This window comes from Filicampus tigris, chromosome 16, assembly GCF_054856515.1.
Source record: "Filicampus tigris isolate MCC_2025a chromosome 16, RoL_Ftig_1.0, whole genome shotgun sequence".
In the NCBI taxonomy this organism is placed as follows: Eukaryota; Metazoa; Chordata; class Actinopteri; order Syngnathiformes; family Syngnathidae; genus Filicampus; species Filicampus tigris.
The window spans coordinates 12,140,830-12,161,009 of NC_141232.1; the positions used below are offsets into that span (position 1 = coordinate 12,140,830).

General features: G+C 39.6%; 1 protein-coding gene across 5 annotated transcripts in view; it reads left to right on the plus strand.

Annotated features, from left to right (window-relative positions):
• septin12 (septin 12) overlaps nt 1-20,180 on the plus strand; it is a 49,093-nt gene that overhangs the window by 27,256 nt on the left and 1,657 nt on the right. The window contains exons 1-9 of one of the 5 annotated variants that reach the window (XM_086056710.1): nt 5,072-5,109; nt 13,123-13,524; nt 14,871-14,999; nt 16,545-16,626; nt 16,966-17,103; nt 17,967-18,084; nt 18,175-18,270; nt 18,824-18,920; nt 19,765-19,816. In XM_086056710.1, coding sequence (XP_085912836.1) covers nt 13,161-13,524; nt 14,871-14,999; nt 16,545-16,626; nt 16,966-17,103; nt 17,967-18,084; nt 18,175-18,270; nt 18,824-18,920; nt 19,765-19,816 — 1,076 coding nt within the window. In that variant the 5' untranslated portion in view covers nt 5,072-5,109; nt 13,123-13,160. Of the gene's footprint in view, nt 1-5,071; nt 5,110-7,075; nt 7,338-7,421; nt 7,517-12,573; nt 12,669-13,122; nt 13,525-14,870; nt 15,000-16,544; nt 16,627-16,965; nt 17,104-17,966; nt 18,085-18,174; nt 18,271-18,823; nt 18,921-19,764; nt 19,817-20,180 lie in introns of those variants that run through there. The other 4 variants (XM_086056709.1, XM_086056711.1, XM_086056708.1 and 1 more) reach the window with 4 other exon arrangements.

The window sequence follows — 20,180 nt, forward strand, 5'->3', positions numbered from 1 at the left end:
TCCATCAATCAAGCCATTGATTCAGAAGATTCATTCCAAGAAGTGTTGGTCAAAGGGTAATTACAGCTTGAGGGCAGTGCTCAAGAAAAGGTGAGAAGGTCGTCGGAATCATTTGGCAGTAGTTGCCAAATAGTAATATTTCAGTTTTAAATGGTTAGATTAAACATTATTGGTTCTGCCGGTAACTGACATGTAAGGAAAAACTGGAACAGGGAATCAGCTACAGTAAAGAAACAATATACTGTACATTCTATTTGATTTTCAATTAAAGAGCAATTTTCATTAGGATGGACTAAATAGTGACTGCCTTTACTTACATAAAACTGTTCTACCTTTAGACTTGATGATGTCACCTCATTCACGATGATTAATGATGATCATATATGTTTCCATGAAGGAAACGTTAACAGCTCCTTGACAAACTGATGGTGCAGCATCAAGAGCAACAGGGAATTCAGTACCTTGAGAATATCTTTAAAGGGGAAGTCAACCCCCCTAATTTCTTGATAACATACCATGTGCCTTCACGAGTCCAAACAATGTACTGTGTTTGTGGAATATGAGTTTTATCCATCCAACGGGCGGCCATTTTTTCACTTTCGGTCGACTGAAAATGACATTACAAATGCTAAGGCTCAGGTAACGACCAATCTCGGCTCACCTGTTTGCTGAAGCTGAGCCATGATTGGTTGTTACGTGAGCCCAGAGCAACTGTGATGTCGTTTTGAGTCGACAGAAAGTGGCAAAATGGCCACCCCCCTGGACAAAAACGGGTGGATTTTACTGCTTAAGTCATATTCTACAAATATAATATTAATCTGAATGCTTTGTTTATACAAATAGGGCTACATAGAACATAGTATTGTAAAGTACATTTTTTGTTTGGCTTCCTCTTAAAAAAAACAAAACAACAACATATTTCTAAGATCACTTTTCTTGTTTTTTCATTAGTTCTTGGAAATGAGAGTGATGTATCAAACGGCAGCAACCAATACCGGTGCAGTCTTATGCGAAGCTTGCTGATGAGCTGATCATTTGAATCAGCTGTGCTGGCGGAGGGCAACATACAAAACAGGCTGGTTAGGGACTCTCTAGGACTGGACTCGGGCACCCCTGGTATACTGCAGTCATCAAGCAAGTGCTTGGAAAGCAATCCATTGTGTAAAAATCATGTTGCTTTATTTCTAATGTACAGATATTGACCTTCTAAAATAGCATCTTTGTGGAGCTATCAAACAAATATTCTGCATCTGTCTTAAAGACAGAGGGATTTGAAATGGCTAAATGGTATGGGCAATATAGAATTAGTGGCATTCTACAGTTGCAACATGTCCTTTTGTCTTTTCATGTTGACCCTTGTGATGAGGGACACACACAAAAATCGTTTTTACCTGAGTGTGCATAACAGGGGTTGATTTACACTGTTTTGAAATGTCACATTTGTCAGAAATTTTTTGTTTTACAGGGTTTATTATTTGGTGTATGTTCTATTGTATCTGCAACTACATCAAATTACTTCTCCTCATGAAGGGCCATTTTTTCTCATCTTGTGGAGAAAGAGGCGCTCTAGTGGTACAAAACCGTACTACACCACAAATGCGCCTCTCTTTTAATTTTTACCAAATAATGCTTAAACTGTGTAGACCGTTTCAAGAACATTGTGTCAACTGTTCCTTTGAATTAGCATGGACTTGTTACACAGATATTGTGAGATTGCAAGTCCTAAATGAGAGGATTTGCAATTCAACACGGCAGCACCCTGCTCCACTTTTACTATACTCCGGCCTGAATAAACAGTACACAGTACCACTTAAAGATCAAATCAACATACGACAATAACTCATTATTCACCTCGAAGGACTTGGTGGACGTAAACCAAGCAGCAATGAAGTTTGAAGGTTAAATAAACAAAACTCAGCCAGTGAGATTCAGGATTCACTGTGGTGGGTGTTTTTGAGTCTAAATGTATTTTGGATACCAGCCTGGTTCACCTTTATTACATTACTGTATTGTTAATTTCAATTTTACCTGGCCAGCCACTGTCTGATAGCTGCATAGTTACTTAGGTTGTTACAAATGTTGCACAATACATTTAGACTGTCATTACGTCATATTTGTGTTCACTAACTGACGGTGTAGTGATTCACTTACCAGACTTTAGTGTGTGAATGTGCGTCAGTGAGAATGGTTACATTGTGTGCCCTGTTATTGTCTGGCCATCAATTCAGATTCTAGTCCACATTCTCCTCCTGAACTGTTGCATATAGAACCATCCAAATGATGGCACCAATTTAATGTTAGAAAGGCCACGCCCCTCAACTCACATGTCCATCCATCCATTTTCTATACCAGGTCATCCTCATAGGATCAGCGGACAAATAACGATTTGATCTAATTTGCATAAACTAAAATACAGCACTTACATGTCCTTATTATATCAGAAGTAAAATCCAAATTTCTCTGGAATTTTCAAGTTTTTGTGTCACAGCAATCAACCTATTAAAATGATCTGTATACTATTTTTGCACTGAATTTATTATTCATTGTGTGTTTTTGTCTGTACACTCATCACCAAATTGACAAATAATTATATTTAATAGACTGTTCATACAATTGTCAACAAATACAACAACACAACATCTTTGTCATGTGTTTCCCAAACCATGTTGAAGACATTAGGTGAGTTCAGAAATGTTCTTAATGATAAAAGATATATTCTCCAGGTATCTGCATTTTCACAAAGATTGTTATTGTATTCTCGGAAATATAAACCATGGGAATCTCATTTTAGTATCGGATGAAGGAGCAGCATGGGAACGTGAGATGTCTGGGAAGTGTATGATGTGGGCGATGTTGGAATGCTGTCATCTCTCAAGTGTTCCGCAAACTTGACATCACTGTCGTAGAGGCAGATAACCGGGCAGAAAGAAAAAGTAATCAAGAAGCAGACTATTAAACTTATGTATATAAAAATATCTGTTTCCTGCTGTTTGCAAAAAGTTGATTTGACAGAAATTTTGACAAAATGTTATGCATTTCTGTGCGGTCCGACCAGAAACCAGAATTTATTTATTTATTTATTTTTTTTGCTATTTGCATTGATTTTTATAAAGCCTGTCCCTCTGTCTCAGCTGCCATTGAGCAAGGGTCAACCTCGGCAGATCATCAGTCAATCACAAGGCTGACATAGAGACTGACAACAGACTGACAACTATTCCCACACACATTCACACCTAAGTGGGTGTGATGAAAACGTGTTTAGTGACTTCACAAAGTGGAGAGCCAAGAAAGAGCCAATGAAAGGGAGAACATGCAATTCAGGAAAGCCTTTCAAATCTAAAAGCATATTTTTTATTCTCCACTCGCGTACAGGGGGTTGGCCCCGACGTACGAGGTTTCGATTTTAGAAACGACGTGCTATGAACAAAAAGCCATGTGCCGGTATTAGTGTTCTTACTTAGTTATGCTTACTTCTTGAATCACGGCTCAGCTTAAGGAAACAGGTCAGCTGTGATTGGTCGTTACCTGAGCCCTGAGCGGTTGTGATGTCATTTTCAGTCGACAGAAGTGACAAAATGGCCGCCCCCGAAGATGGCTAAAAACGGGTGAATCAACTCTTATTCCACAAACGCAATATTTATCAGAATGCCTTGTTTCAACTAGTGGCCTTGCATAGAACTTCTTGAAAAAATATGTTTGGGTTTACTTTCCTTTTAAAGAGACTGGCAAGAATGTGACTTTCATTGACGGAGTGTTGTACAAAGTTGTGTGGCTGCTTAGTGTGGGGCAAAGAACAAAGGTGGTGATCCGAGCTGTTGTGGGACAACTGCAGGTCCCACTCTTGACAGCTCACTGTGCTTGTGAACAGGTCTTAGCACGTGCCAGAGGTATTTGTTATTGACTCACTTTGTACAGTGAAATTAAAACTTGGTGTGATTATTCCTGTCAAAGGAGGAAGTCTCCAGTTGCCTGACACTACTCCCCTATGAGAACATCACAGGCGGAGAGGCCTTTCCAGCTCTTCGCCGCCGACATGCTTGAGTTGCCAGGCGCATGCAACTGGTATGGTTTTGTGTTTTTGTTGTTGAGGATACCGATTGAGGTACGAACCTGACAAAGTCGGAGGCCTTGTGTGGTTGGATGAACACACAGTGAGCTGCCATAAACTAGCTCCTTGGGGGAAGAGGCCTTGCTTGATGCGGCGATGGAAGCAACTTGAGGCAATCTTGCTGTGCTGGAACACTTTGCTGGCTTTGGAACCTCAGAACAAAAGTTCTGCTTGTTATCTCCAACGATGACCAAACTACAGACTGTGTCAATTCGCCTCAACAATTTGTTCTAACTTTTATTTATGTGTCTATTTATTTTACACAAGTAACCTAAAGTGTACGTATAGATTCTCTGTCATCCAGGTCATGGTAATCCTCAGTAACTCGTAATGCGGAAGTAATTTGAAGATTTGCATACTTTTCTAGAGTTACCGACAGAAGGTTACGCTTTACAAACTTCTTTCGGATTGTTCGTCATTGTGTTCAAGCGTCTCCCCTATCAGGTCAGGCAGCTACAAGTGCCATCATTATGAAGTCTCATTCGTCAAGATTCTGAGTTGACATTGCAGTCATATTACTGTAACATGATCAGTACATCACAGGGTAAAAAAGTCTCCAAGACTGAACTGTATTGACAGAACGTAATACTGCTAATGTGTGGTTTTAACAATTTGAAGACTGCGGAATGGATACAGTATTTCCCAGTGCAAATGTCAGTTGCTGCCCAGTCAATCTCAGTTGAATGAATTTGCCATTATTCTAACAATACTGTTAGTTATCATACACAGTAAATGCGTAGTCTTTAACTGTATTTGAATGGCAAATTTAAGAGAATATTTCCTATTCACTGCAAACCATTTCATTTGTTACTGTTGAAACTGTCCAACTCGCAAAAAGTTAAACCAGGAAACGGTTCCCCTTGCCACAAGCCAGGAAATGCATCATCCTCCGACTGACACACACACAGACGCACATGTCACACCCCTCCTTACACACAGGCAGTGATATGACATCCTGCCCAGTTGTGTGTCATTGCTGAACTGCCAGATCTCCACACAAGGTAAAGAGCAGTTCTCTTCTTCCTGTTTCTAGACCCTTTAAAATTTAGTTATGTTATTCATGTTTGTGTGTATTGATTTATTTATTTTATTCCATTGCAAAACTGTGTATTGGTTGGCACTTAACACCTGGATAGGAGAAAAATAGTATCCGGTGTACATTCTGTTCAGCTGGGAGTTTGTTCATTCATTTTTTGTAGGAGATTGATTAGAATGGATGATGACAATTGCTTGATTTTGTTTTAAAATGGCAGGTTTGGGTATTATTTGTCTCAGCCTCTTAGTTACTTCCACTTGGTATGTTCCATACAGTACAATTCAGTCTAACCCTAGTGAGAATACTTCCATTTGATGATGACATTTCAGTTTAGTTAACTTAAATGATTGTGTTGCCAGAGCATGATAAACTGTTGTACAAAAAAGTTATATTTGACAAAATAATACATACGTGCCGGATCAGATAAACATAAAATAAAATAAAAAGTCAAGAAATATACCATAAATTGATTATTGACGAGTGGGATAGGAAGGTTTAGGAGTTCACTGTTTTGCTTTGCACTTACAATAGCTAACGGCTCAGCATGTATACATTTCCTTTCATCCTATGCTGCACTAATTATAATTCAGCCACATTTGCCTTATATTGTGAAGCGCAGTCACTCATATACAAACTTTAAAATATTGCATTCAGTCATTTATGTTTGAGTTTTGCTGTGAGGACTTCCAGACATCAGCCTAGCGTATGTCTAGAGGAAAGTTTACAACAGAATGTCATGGATCTGGAGCCTATACAGACACACCCATTACAGAGTAGAGCAAGATAACAGTGTTATTTGGCTACTTGGAGGGAAAGTGTCGCAGTATTATTGGAGATAAATACTGATTATATGATATTAAAACAATCACAATCACCTGCTTTCTGAAGCTGAGTCATGATCGGTCATTACCTGAGCTCTGACTCAACTGTGATGTCATTTTCAGTCGACAGCAAGTGGCAACATGGCTGCCCCCTGAGATCTACAAAAACGGGTGGATTCTGTTGCTTAACTCATATTCCAGTAATGCAATATTAATCAGAATGCCTTGTTTAGACGTGGGGCTGCATATTATTTAATTAAAATCGAATCCACTGATTTTCATTGTCGCAATGGCTTTTCCACGTATGTAATATTCTCACATTAGATTGACAATACGCTATTAGACAATTAAATGCAACAAATTACTGTATATAGAAGTAGAACAAAACAATCGCAAGCAAATGAAATTACACTCGGCAGCTCACTCCCTCACACCTGCCGATTGACCCACTCAATCATACCCGTATACATATATCATTTGTGTGTTGTCTAAGGTGATTTTATTTTCGTCTTGCTTTGTGATGTGATTTTTTTTTTCCCCTTTGCGATTGTGGGAGGCGCTGCTGCACCATCTAATACTGCAACGGTTTGCCATATTTCAATTTGGATCGATATTACAATAACTCAGAGCGAGCACTGCGACAGGGCATGTCTTGAGTTTTTCCTTGAAGCCTCGTCGCCTTCAAAATGGCGGCTACGTCGCTCCAGAGGCCGATGACGCGCATTGCACGTTCCCCGATGAAAATAATTGAGGGTGCTGCAAAAAAGTATTTGTGGGGTGGGGGTTGGGTAAAAAGTTGTGAAATGCATCAATCCATCCATTTTCTGTCTCTTATCTAAAGCAGAAATGGTTGACAATGGTGAGTTTCTTTAAAGGATCCAAGTTACATTCAGCTAGTACGTCTGTAATGGAGGCACAAGAGCGGCAGTCTGGTGGCAGTGGCAGTACTCCTCTGTCTACGCTGACAGACAGGTCAGCCACTACAGGGTAAATGATTCTGACGGAAAAGAGGGGGGAGGACAACGCAAAGGGGAGGCGTTCTCCTCCACATGAGGATTAGTGGAAGCTCCTTGGCCAATTTACATGTGAATGGATCCCGGTGCTGCTTTTAGCCACCAAAACCCCCCTCTCCTTCCCTCTCTTTGGCCGGCTCCTCACACTTCTCCTCACATCAGGGAGAAACAGAGAGAGGCGTGAGGCAGTCAGAGAGTGAAAGATACAAAGGCAGAGTGCAGGACATCACAGTTGTTGTGGACACATTTTGCAGAAAGGAGCATTACAAAAACTCCAGAACCAAAAGAGAATTCTTCCGAATCGTTCATTGCAGAGGCTGCCAGAGCATCACACAAGTGGGAATTTTGAATGGTGGAAGGTAGGAATTTTCTTTTTGTTCTTCGCATCCCCCATGGATATCAATGGGGTACGCTCAGTCTCTTGGGCGAACAATGAAAGCTGACAGGACTGGTCCACTTTGGCGGTCAGAATGGGGAAGGAGGGGAGGGGGCTGTTGAGCAGGCCGCTTTGAAACTCTGGAAGCAAACAGTCCTTCAAGTAAGTTTAATGTGGCATGCAAGACTCAGAATCTGCTATAAATGTAACCTTTAGCCTTGCTTATTGACATTCTGGTTTAAGATGCCTCTGTAAAATATTGTGTGTATAAATTGTGTATTGTGTATAAAAGTAACGTTTTAAGGATATACAGTACTGTACACTTAATACTTACTTACAAAATAATGTGTGACACCCGATAACTTGACCGTCCCAATTTCTTCAGCCTTTTAGGACATCTGAAAAAATGAAGTTACGTTTTAAGAATTGAAAAAAAATGGGCCCAAAACTCAAATCGCATCAGAATGAAGTTACAATTTAAGGTAAACAACAAATTGTTAGGTGGGTGAGCTAACCGATTAAGACCATTTACTATACAAAGCACAATTTGAGCCAGATTTCACAAAATTTGAGTTCTGCATTCAATCCATCATAGCAATTAATACAGCGTATACCCTAATGAGGACGAGGAGTATACAAAATGGGTGGACGGACCTAGTGAGGATAAGAAAATGGATGCATGCTTAATTTACCTTAAACTACATTTTTTTTAATGAAGTCTTGCCAAAATTTGACCTCTTCATTTAATCATCACAGTGAACTCAGAAAGCACACACCATTGGTGACACAGTGACGCAGTAAATGTCTCCCAAGCATCATGTCAGGCATCTCTCACTGTGTAGATCATGTAAATCGTGCATCCTGTGCACAGATTTAAAGTTCCTCACAGGATGAATTAAGTAAATATCTATCGATCAATCTAAATGAGAGCCAAGCTCCACTTCTTCAAGGTTTGTTGTTAATCATGTCATGACTTTCATTCTATCATGCAGTATGAGAACACCGTCATCCAAATGTTTTAAGAGTTACATACTCAATTTATGTAATCAAATAGTATGATGACCATGTTTCCGCTGTGTGGATAAGCGGTTCAGAGAATGGATGGATGGATGTTTTCATCTGATATGTAGTTTAGTGTCAATAAAAGGTTGTAAACAAGTTTAGTTTGACTAGTTGGTATGTCATTGCATTCGGCCAAATGACAATGATAAAACACAGTCACTGGATCTGCTATCCTTAATACTTTTTGATATCAATAAATCTTGAATTAAAATAGTTCTTCTGCTATTCAAATACAACAGAAATCACAACTATCTTTTACAACTATGGTTTAGCTACATAAAAAGGTTTGATCTAAACTGCCCATAAACAGTTTTCATCATTGAAAGTTTATAATATATTTGACATTTTAACGAGGGGCAAAGAATAAGGGGCATGCATGTTGGCCAGCAATTATTCTCATAAATCTTTTTGGATTCTTACACAGTCTCATTGTCTGCAGTAGGTCAGGTTAAGCTGCGCCCAAATGATTTTTCACAATCATGCTCTCTTTTCCACAAGTAAATGCGGTTAAAAGTCTGCCATATTACGACACATAACCGGGGACAGAACTCTTAAGAGTTTTGAGATACTTTGATGGGCTAATCCATCTGAGATGCAATTAAAGCTGGTCTCTAACTGTGTATTCACACCATTTTCACTTCTAATGTTATTTGTTTAGCAAAGACAACCCCCCTCTATGCCCAAATGTTTCGGCATGCAGTGAAGGTGGCCACTCCTAAGAAGCCAATTCTGTTATTTGTCAAAGCATTAGCACCTAAAACGAAATCAGTCTGTAGCTACTTTCATACCTGCCATCGAAGCCATATTTTTGGCGGATTTTTCCAAGCTTGCTGCCCTGTAAGGTACCAATACAAAGAGGCAGGGTCAAACACTCCAATTTGCCGGCTTCCGAGGTAGTATCAGAAGCGTGTGAAGAGAGGATGATGTTTAAGACCTGAGGCCCTTTGTGTTGAAAGCATTTGGCACTGTCGTGTTGACGTCACACATCTAAGCATCGTAATGCACAAAGCTATAACAGCTGTGTGAATGCACACTTTGCGGATGGTAATGTCTTGCTTTTGACGAGTTCTGTCTCAAAGCGACAGGTGTAGTAGATGCTAACTTTACCCAGATTCATTTACCAATTAGCTGGGAAGGTGGTGTAAATGTGGATGGTTAAACAGTTTTGTGAAAAGGAATGGTCCAAAATTGCTCTTGAACATTATGTAGGTCTAACCTTCAAATACAGTAAATATTTGGAAACAAAAGATATTCAAAAAGTTATTCAGTCGAAATGTGAACAAACATTTTCTACTCTGCACTGTGGCATTAACAGTTCAGTAAAAAGATCCTGATGAAATCTGGGTTTGTCTATTATGACTTGGATGGAGATCACATTATATGACCAGTTTATGGGGAAATACAGGTAATTTCAAATAGTTCACATACTTTTTCTTGCAGCTGTATATGACCTAAAAATGTATTCAAAAGATGGTTTTGTGTGGGGGAGGGTAGGCATTTGGTGAACATGTGCCTCAAGTTCTGACAAGGTAGCTTGAGATTTACATTGTTTCGTGTCGTTTTTACAGGGCTGTGTGAATGGGAATCATTTTAACAACTTTTGACAGATGAAGGTGCTAAGTGGTGAGCACTATTGCTATGTAGCAAGTAATTGTTCCAATCCTGGCCTTTCAGTGTGTAATTTTCTGAATGTTTGTGTATGGGACTTCTCCCACTGTTAAAAACATGAACTATGTCGCAACCTGATTCCTCCTGAGCTTTCCCAACATCCACCAGTGTCTCGGTCTAATCTATATTTGTTTCAGAAATAAAATGCTAAGTGTTCCAACGTCTCGCTGTCTATCAATTAGTTTTAGACTTTCTTCAGGGAGTCCTTCATATCAAAGTATGATAAAACGTCAAATCAAAACAGTAGTGAGTATGTGAACAGCTGTGCACCAAAATTATGCCAGGCAAAATAAAATGTGAGCGGTCATCTACTCAAATATGTTCAGGACTACAGAATCTGGTCACAGAGTTTCGACAAAGTGGCGGTTTTCTTCTACTGAAGAAAATTCTATAAGAAATACAAATATAAACAGAAATGCAGTTTCTCACATTTCATTCATGTGTCTGTTGTATGTAGAACCACGGATCAGTAAAGAACATGTGTTTAAATTTACTTTGCTTGCTGTGCAAAACCAGTACAGAAAGAGGAAGAAGTCAATGTGTGTATGTGTGTGTCCCCTTTGTTGTGTTCTAAATGAGTTTGTGTCCATTTCTCCCCTACAATGTGTGTTTGCCTTCGTTTTTTTTTTTGTGTCCTTAGTAAATGAGTTTGTGTCTGTTTCTCTCCGGCAATCCGACACACTGTTTGCGTTTCACAGACATTACTAGTCATTACACACTCTGTCTGAGTGGGTTTAAGTGCACATACATTGTTGACTTTGTCTTCTACATGTCTGTGTCTCCTCATTATTCTCCTCTTTGGAGGAAAAAAAAATATTGCTGCATGTAACTAATACTGAAATAATGTACACAGTTTAAACTGCCATCAAATCTGGAGTTGCTAAATAATTGTGGGAAAAATGAATGAAAACAAACATTTGTGAAAATGTATCCAAAAATATCAACATTATTTAACTAGGTGTTGATAGTTTGTTACTTTCATGCTGAGACTTTATGATTATTAGTATTGTGTCCGAATCAAGTAACAACCAAAAAAGTTATCCTCAACACTTGTTTTAAAGCAACACTAGATACGTTTTCAGTTTTCGTTGATTATGGCGGCGCCATATCGACAAAAGCGGTAGTGTTTAGTCAACTACATTTCCCATGAGCGCCAGCAGTGCAGCGCATAGTGTCGTGAAATCTGGAGCTCTGGCTCGCCTGCAGTTGGACTGAATTGCATTTCTGTTTACAGTGGTAGTGATTAGGATGAATGGTTATGTAGTGAATCTAACTGTGCTTAAACAGTATGGCATAAAGATGTTGAAAATGAACGTTTGACTTTGTTTTTGTACTGTATTTAGGCCCCCGCCCCTACCCGGCCGCCGGACCTGTGTGCATTGTTGTCTGGTCTGGCAACGTAAATAAAAGCCGGGCTGCCGAGATGTGCTAACTTTTGCGCTTACCTTTTGTGTGGCAGGGTTCCTACCACTTCCATCAAAGTTGCTTAGTGCCAGTAAAAGCGATACAAACCCCCTCAGGCCATGACAAATGTACCATTCAACCAGTTGTAAGTCGATGTTTCAGCGGACAAGTTATGAAAATGTTTAATTAAGGACAAAAATGTATCTTGTGTTGCTTTAAATTGTGGTAAGTGTGTTCTTTGTCAACTTCACACTGTACAAAATAGTGTATATTTTAACTTTTGTGACAATAATATGAAAGCCTATTGCAGTATTTAAAGGAAACCCAGACTTAAATGTGTTTCACTCGTACTCTGTCGCTGCTCATCAGGATTAGCTGTGATCCACTGGTTTTACAGTTGGATATTTTTAGCTGATTAAATGATGCAGCTTAACACTTCAGGGTAACCGCAGTTTGTGTGTGTGTTGGGGGGGCTGTTTGTTGTAGAGTAACCCAACGCAACAGTAGTTGTCCGATCAAGCAACTTCATCTCAACCCAACTGAACTTAACTTTGTTGATGGAGCTCTTTAGAAAAAAAACGTAGCTCAAACCAAGTTATGCACGTAAAGACTGAACATGAACAAAACAATAATATTGGGAATCTTTGTGCAAAAAAATACAGATTTTAAAAAAAATAATTTATACAATCAGTTTGTGACAAACAAAAGTGAGTTGAAGCTATTACAACAGGCTGTTGAGTCTCAACTCCCAGAAGTGGACTAGGTAGAAGTGTTGAATGAATGAATATTTTTGGGAAGTAAAAATAAAGAACTGAGATAAGGAACCGGGGATACGGCTGTTTGCAAAATTAACCAATTGTATTCAAATCCTCATTTTTCATTTTTATTTGACTAAAACCTGGCATTTAAACAGGGGTTTGTAGACTTCTTGTGTCCACTTTAAGTCATTCTCACACACATACATGCCTCTGTCATGCATTTGTAAGCAGACACGCATATGCACTCAATCCTCTTACGACACAGACCAGACTACAGACACAGACTGTACACAAACTCTTGTGATACTTCACTGCTCAGGTAAACCTGGAAGTGTTTGTGTGTGTCTGTACCGCATTTACTTTCCTTGTCATGGGAACAGCAAAAAGCTCTTCCTCAATTTTGCTTGTACAGGATATATGGCGTAGGTGTTTCTAGACCATTTTGGGGGATCCTGTTAATGTTTATGTTTATCAAAACGAGTTGTTTTTCCCCAGAAGTTAGTAAGGTTACAATATCTTTGTTTCATAAATTCGATCCATTCCTCTTTCGCTGTGGCCTAACATTTAAATAACCTCAATCTGATTAGATGGTTTAGCCACATACCTTCCCCAAAAGTGTTATGATTTTCTCACCTCTGATGTGAGGGTGTTAATAACATTGACATTTTAAATTGCTTGACAATTGTTGAGAGAATTTAAAGTGAATCCAAGGGAAAAAAAAGTGTTACATTTTCTCGTTTCAAACTTTAGGTAAAATTCTAAAAGACATTAGATGTGAAGACTAGCAATGCATTAACATGGACTTTCAACGAACCAAATTATTCCAAACTCTTGCACAACTAACGTCCAATCGATATATGTGTCTTTATTCCACAGAAAGTGCTGGAGATCTGAACGTAGAAGTTCCTTCCCTGATGGAGGAGAGAGATGAGACGGAGAATGGCATCATGGGAGAAGAGCAAGTCGCAGAGGATAAGAGTGAAGCAATACTAGCAAGCACTGTCACAGAACATTCCGACAAAGAAACGACAACAAATGGCGTGGAGGTCCATGCAGAGTTGGAGGAGAAGGAAAAGGAGAAAGGAATGGAGGAAGGAGAGATGAAAAAAGAGGTGGAGTCAGAGGTGAAGGTGGAAATGTGCCAATCTGTGCCAGACTTGCAGATGAGTTTCATCCATGGCAGTGACCTCTTTGGCTATGTGGGCATTGAGGCAGTGCTGGACCAGATGAGACACAAGACCATGAAAGCTGGCTTTGAGTTCAACATCATGGTGGTTGGTAAGTTATTACAGGTTTGATTGTTAATTGCTGATTGCATATTTAATTGTATTGAAACCTGTCGTTAGTATACAGTTACATTAACCTTAACTTTTTGTTCATACAACGTAAGTGTAGCAAACTAATACTCTCAACCGCCTTACTTCTACATTAACTTTCAAGCGGGCTCATCATTGCTATACGACATGCTATTGTTTTAGCTGATTGTAACTTCATGCCAATGCTAAGCGTCGGAGTCGGCTAAAAGACACCGGAGCAAGCATTGGTCCATTTTTGACAAATATTGGGTTATTGTTAACCCAACTGTTTTTAGAGTGCACACTTGTAACTGAGCGGACCTGCCCCTCGATTCTGGGGTTTTGCTCCTCCCCCGACCCCAGCCAGTCTCTATGTCACACATGCAGGTAACGGTACACTCCGCCTCTCATAAAATAAATAAAGGAATAAATTGCCGCGCAAAATGTCAGTCAAATTAAACACAAGCTAATTGGTCCAGTGAAAAACAATTAAAGCCGTACATTTTCATGAATTAACTCCCGCGGATGGCCGGACAGGTTGTAAAAAAGTGGACATGTCCGGACAAAAGAGGATGTTTGGTTATCTTACATTCTTACATATCTTATTGCAAGAATTGCACTGAGACGACTAGTCATTTTTCATTTATTCGGACAAAGCAAAAAGACACACTTTGGTTCGGCATGTGTACGTCACACACATGCGTATGCGTGTGCACACTTCTTCGTTGGTTCAGCTGCTCCTTCTTCATGTCCGGGCACTCTGCAAACAAGCAGTCAGTGAATCGGCTCCGCTCAAAATACACTTTTGTGCTCAAAATTCCCTCTTTATGTGCTTGTAGCTGTGGCACAAATCTCATGCCATACTTTAGCCTCTGTCTTTCATTGAGTATGTAACTATAAACAAATTAATTAAGAGTCATGCCATAATTAAATAATGCCCGAATAAAAATGAGACTGGACAAAATATCAGAATCATTTATTAATGGCCACTCAACAGAGTTGAGAGAAAATATGTAACTTAAAAAACTAAGGATGAATTATTACATATGTGAACCCCTGCTCCGCTTACAATCTACCTGGCTTACGGCCATCTTTATATAGTACGTTACTGTCATGTAACTAAAAGTCTTCAGCAAAGGAAACATTAGTTATTGCTCCTCTGCGGAGCCTCCTCGATCCTCACTCCTTAGTGTGCAACCAAGATGAGGTCCTCGATAAATTGTCAGAAGAGCAACTTCTGGGTAGCAGTCAAAGCATCAATGAGCTAGGAGGGCTGTAATTAATAAGGGAAAAAAAATGAATCACCTGTAACCTGATTTGTTTCTGCAGGTCAAAGCGGTTTGGGGAAATCTACTATGGTCAACACACTCTTCAAGTCTAAAGTCAGCAGGAAGTCCTGCACGCCAAACTATGAGGAAAAAATCTCCCAAACAGTCAAGCTGCAGTCAGTGAGCCATAGTGAGTCCTCACACGCACACATTCACGCACATACTGTATCACCGTATTCAAAGAATATTTTTTTCCAACCAAACACAATGTCCGTGGACATCACCTATAAACATTTTTCTTCATCTCATGGCTCTTTAAGCCAGTACTGCATGTCACATCTGCAGTACACACAGTGAAATATAGCGAACAGGAGCGAACTAGTCAAGAAAACTTCAGCCGTGCAGAAATGTAACCATAACAGCAGGCTGCTGAGGTCAACGGCGCAGTGAAAAGCCTAGATATGGTCATGGAACTGAGGCGTGCAGGGATTCTTCACATGACACCCTCATTTTTCCTTAGTACTGTACACTTAACTGCATTAGCGAGGGATGGAATAATCTGGATGTAACAAAGTCCCCACTTATTTTTCGGGTTTGATGAAAATCCTCAGAGGAGATTTATGAAAGAAGAGGGGCAAACAAAGTGAGGCTTCCACCACCTGTGTAAAAATGAAAGCATCAGATCCTTTCAACTTGTGGAGCGATGATAACATTTGGCCTAGCAGCTAGCATAGCTGCATCACAACCCTGGTTCAAATCTGGACGTCCCTGTGTGGAGTTTGCTTTTTCCCCTAGAGACTACCAGCGCTGCTTGCTGACAGTATTCTCCGCATTCCCACTTAATGAGATTCTATATAGCTTTAGTGACAAAATTAGAGACATTTACAGACTCATCACCTCCAGCTAGCTGTCCTTGACTGTGCAAATCCTGATGGTGGAAGCTTCCCTCCAACTTCACATCTAGAATTACATATCAGCAGGTACAGCATATCCCCGAAGCCAGTGCAGTTTGAAGCCAGCACCTATAAATCCGGAAGATTTTTCGGAAGTAAAACAACAGTTGCGCAATAGCGTCCCTCCAGCAACTGTAAAGTCCATTAGAAACATAGTTTACTCAAGAGTGTGTGTAGATGGATGGGAAATGACAAATCATTAGGTGACATCATGCCAACTCTGTGAAACTGTTTATGTCATTTGCTCCTGCTTCATGACTGCTTGCTTGTCCCCGGTGATGACAGTCAATCTCAGACAAACACTTTTGAGTTGTTGCTCTGTTATTGGAGGTGTTTCGACCTGCGAAGCCACTTTCTGTGTTGTACTTTTGACTTGCACACCGGTCTAGACAGTGCATGTGGTGCTTTATTGCAGGTTAGTGAAAATCATAATGATTCAGGTACCAGATGTTTGCTCCCCTGCTTCCGCTCAAAGGAGATTCCTCAGTGCTTACTCAATATTGCCAAAGAACTTAAATGATAGCCTTTGCTCCCATGCTCAGCATCCGTCCAACATGGAGATGGCCATACATGTGAGCACACATATGACACTGACTCACTGACTCACTGAAGGTGCTTCTTGGATACAGTGCTGTACAAACAAAGGTTGTTTTATTTAACTAACCAATTAGACACTTATCACATTTGTTTCATTTGAAACAAGCCACAAAAATATGAGATTCACTTGTTCTAGCATTCATGAATTGTAATGTAAAGTCCCTGCATTGTGTATACCTGTCTAGTGATTGAAGAGAAGGGAGTGAAGATGAAGCTGACAGTGATTGACACTCCAGGTTTTGGAGACCAGATCAACAATGAGAACTGGTAGGCGACATAATCTGAGGCCATGAAGAGCACATACAAACACATATTGGATTGTGGAAGTCAAGTAAAAAATGTTCTTCATAATAATATGTTCTGTTTCCCCCGTTAGTCTAAACACGGTATTCTGATTATGTTTTGCTTGTGAACGTTACATGACCAAACCCAGAAAACAGGTGAGCCGTGACTGGTGTTACCTGAGCCCTTAGGCACTGTGTTGTCATTTTCAAGTATTGGGGCTCATCGAACATATTTTTGTAAAGAACATTTTTCACTTGACTTTCGCTTTAAAAGAATTCTGTATCTCAATTATGCTTCACCCCTACGCTCTCTCCCCTCAAGTTGGGAGCCCATCGTCAAGTACATCAATGAGCAATATGAAAAATATCTGCGAGAAGAGTTGCATGTCAACCGTAAGAGGAGAATACCTGACACCAGAGTCCATTGCTGCATCTACTTCCTGGCTGCAACAGGACACAGGTAAAAACTCTCCACATAACACAACACATGAAAAAAATAAAAAGTTATGGTTACATAGTGGGTTTTGTACATTGGAATGAAGCACAGCCAAATCTGATTATTTGGTCTCTAATGAAATGTCTCATTACTTTTTCTCTATATGCTCCCATTTTTTAATAATTTGACATCAAGAAAACCATTTTTTGATGGAAAAAAATAGCCCATTGCATGAAACAGGAAAAACAGAGCAAATGGGGCAAAATTAATGATATCACTGTCTTCAGTGCGAAAAACTGATCTACAACTTTGTATAAAATATTCATGTCGCTCTTGTTTATTTTTTGTTTACTGCAGCATTCTTGTGAATTTACCCTTTATTCTCTTGTTTTAATCCCGGTTTGCATGTTATGTTTAGACTGATGCTTTATTTTAATGCAATTATTTTAGATGATTTTATTATAATTTTTGCATTGCCTTATTAATATGTTGTTTCACTTTATGTAATGCTTTTAATGTTTTATGTAAAGCACTTTGAATTGTCTTGTACATGAAAAACTAATGGAAAAATTAACTAAAACAAAGCATTTTGGGGGGAAAAACAAAGCTAATGAAAACTAACAAACTTGCTCTAAGAACAAATTAGAACTAACTGAATTTGAAAAAACAAATGTCAAAACAAAATAAAACTAACCTTAATGAAAAATGATCATAACCCTGTTGCTGACCGACCATTTCTATTGAAGAAACTTATATAACCCGCAAGTCCTAAAATACTTGGCTTACCTAATCAGTAATGCATAGATTCAACAATCAATGTACAAGTTTCTCTGTGCTTTTTATGCTTGTCTTTGTCCAAATTGACCAGCGATGCCGTGTGTGTCAAGGTTACGCCCCATTGATGTGGAGTTTATGAAGAGGTTGGGAAAGATCGTAAGCATTGTGCCTGTGATTGCCAAAGCAGACACACTTACCATTGAGGAACGACAGGAGTTCAAGGAGAGGGTGAGGACACGTAGCCCATTTTCGTTTGAGTACACATCCATATATTCGATCCTCAACTTGACCTGTGTTTTACCTTTGAAACATGAACAGATAAGGCAAGACTTGGCAGGCAACGGGATTCGTGTCTATCCTCAGAAAGAGTACGATGAGGATCCAGAGGAGCGCTTTCTCAATGACAGGATCAGGGTAGGAACCGTTCTTCCTTTGCCACGAGAAAGCAGGACATTCTTTGTAAAGTGCCAGAGGTTCAGATCAGGAAAAACATCACTTGTTGTTAACGTTTTTAAACAAGCCATTCAAAAGGAGCAACTTCCTTTAGGTTCATCTTTAAAGAGGAAGTCAACCCAAACATATATATTTTTAAGAATATAGTCCATGCAAACCCACTAGTTGAAACAAGACATTCTGATAAATATTGTGTTTGTGGAATAAGAGTTAATCCACCCGTTTTTAGATATCTCTGGGGGCGGCCATTTTGTCACTTCTGTCGACTGAAAATGACATCACAGTTGCCCCCTGAGATGGCTAAAAAGGGGTGGATTTTGCTGCTTAACTGATACTCCACAAACGCAATATTAATCAGAATGCCATGTTTCAACTAATGGGCCTGCTGGGAACATATTCTTGAAAAAATTTTTGAAGGAGAATTTTTTTGAGAATCATCTCGTCATCACTATCTGACTATTGCTCCATTTTCAAAATGAAATTGACTGAGATGTGCTTATATTTTTGCATACAGGAAAGTATTCCCTTTGCGGTGGTGGGAACTGATAAGGAGCACCAGGTGAACGGAAATAAGGTGTTGGGCCGTAAAACCAAGTGGGGAATTATTGAAGGTGAGGAGAGGAAAAATGAACCATAATAGCATTCCTGACACTATCTCACTAACCACCATTTTGAGATTTTGACTTGACTTCTGGCAGTCCAGTTTAGTGGTTGCAGACATACTGGCATTCTCTCCTCGAGAGCATCGGTCAAGTTATTGTATTAACCTCCTCTCAGTTTGTATGTTAGCAGCCGAGGGAGGGTAGAATCTCTCCAATGTGAATGTTGTGAATGCCCGTCTCGTTGCCAAGAGGATTTATGCCAAAGCGGATGCCCATGTGACCGTAGCACATGTCAAACTAAATTAAGTAATTAGTGTGTGGAGCCATGCAGTTGGCACAAATATCAGCCACCCAAGTCATACGCCTCCCCAAAACGTCGACAACTTCAAAAAAGTAAATGTATGTGCCACTGAAGCTGTTAGCGAATGCTAATCTGTGTATCAAAGCACACTTAGTGCAGCACTGCTTACCTTAGGGCTTTGACATACAAGTTCAGACAGTGTAGCCTGGCCATGACTTGAAAGTGACAGATATTCACGCAGGCCAGGTGCCTAGTCATGAGTGGAGAAAGTCACTGTGCGGATAGCATAATGTTATATTAAGCCCAGTGTCCAGCCAAATCTAGAGCTGCTTGCTCACAGTCACATTTCCGGATACTGGCAGCTCACAAAAGATTTACTTTGTTGTGTTATTTCATATTTGATGGGTAGGCAGGTATCCCAAATACCAACTATTCATATACAAGCAACTAAAAGTCCATTTTCAAAATACATCCCCTTTGAGATAGTACTATAGTAGTGTATGTCGTCATCACTTTGTAAACAAATGTTTATGTGTGTCCCTGTTTTTACAGTTGAAAACGTGGCACACTGTGAGTTTGCCAACCTGCGGGATCTCCTTATCAGGTGAGGTTGTCTCCTATAAGTAAGGCGTTTATATTGTTTTTTCACAAATGAGATGGGGTGTGAGTTTTTCATGTTCAATAAAGGGACCACAAAGACCAAGACCACTCATTTGATTACTTTTGATGATGAGTACTCTATAGTGTCTTATGATCAATGACAAATAGGATTTTATGAGATTTTAGAATTGGAGTTAAGAGATTCTTCTTCTTTATTGGGCTTGGGACCAGCACTTGACGTACACTGGCTTGTGACCTCTAGTGGCTGGTTTTCAAACTCTTGACAGATATACACAATGTGCTTCTAGTTACTTGCCTCTGAACTGGAACCTTTTAAGGTTAGAAGCTACCAAATGTTTTCATTTTGT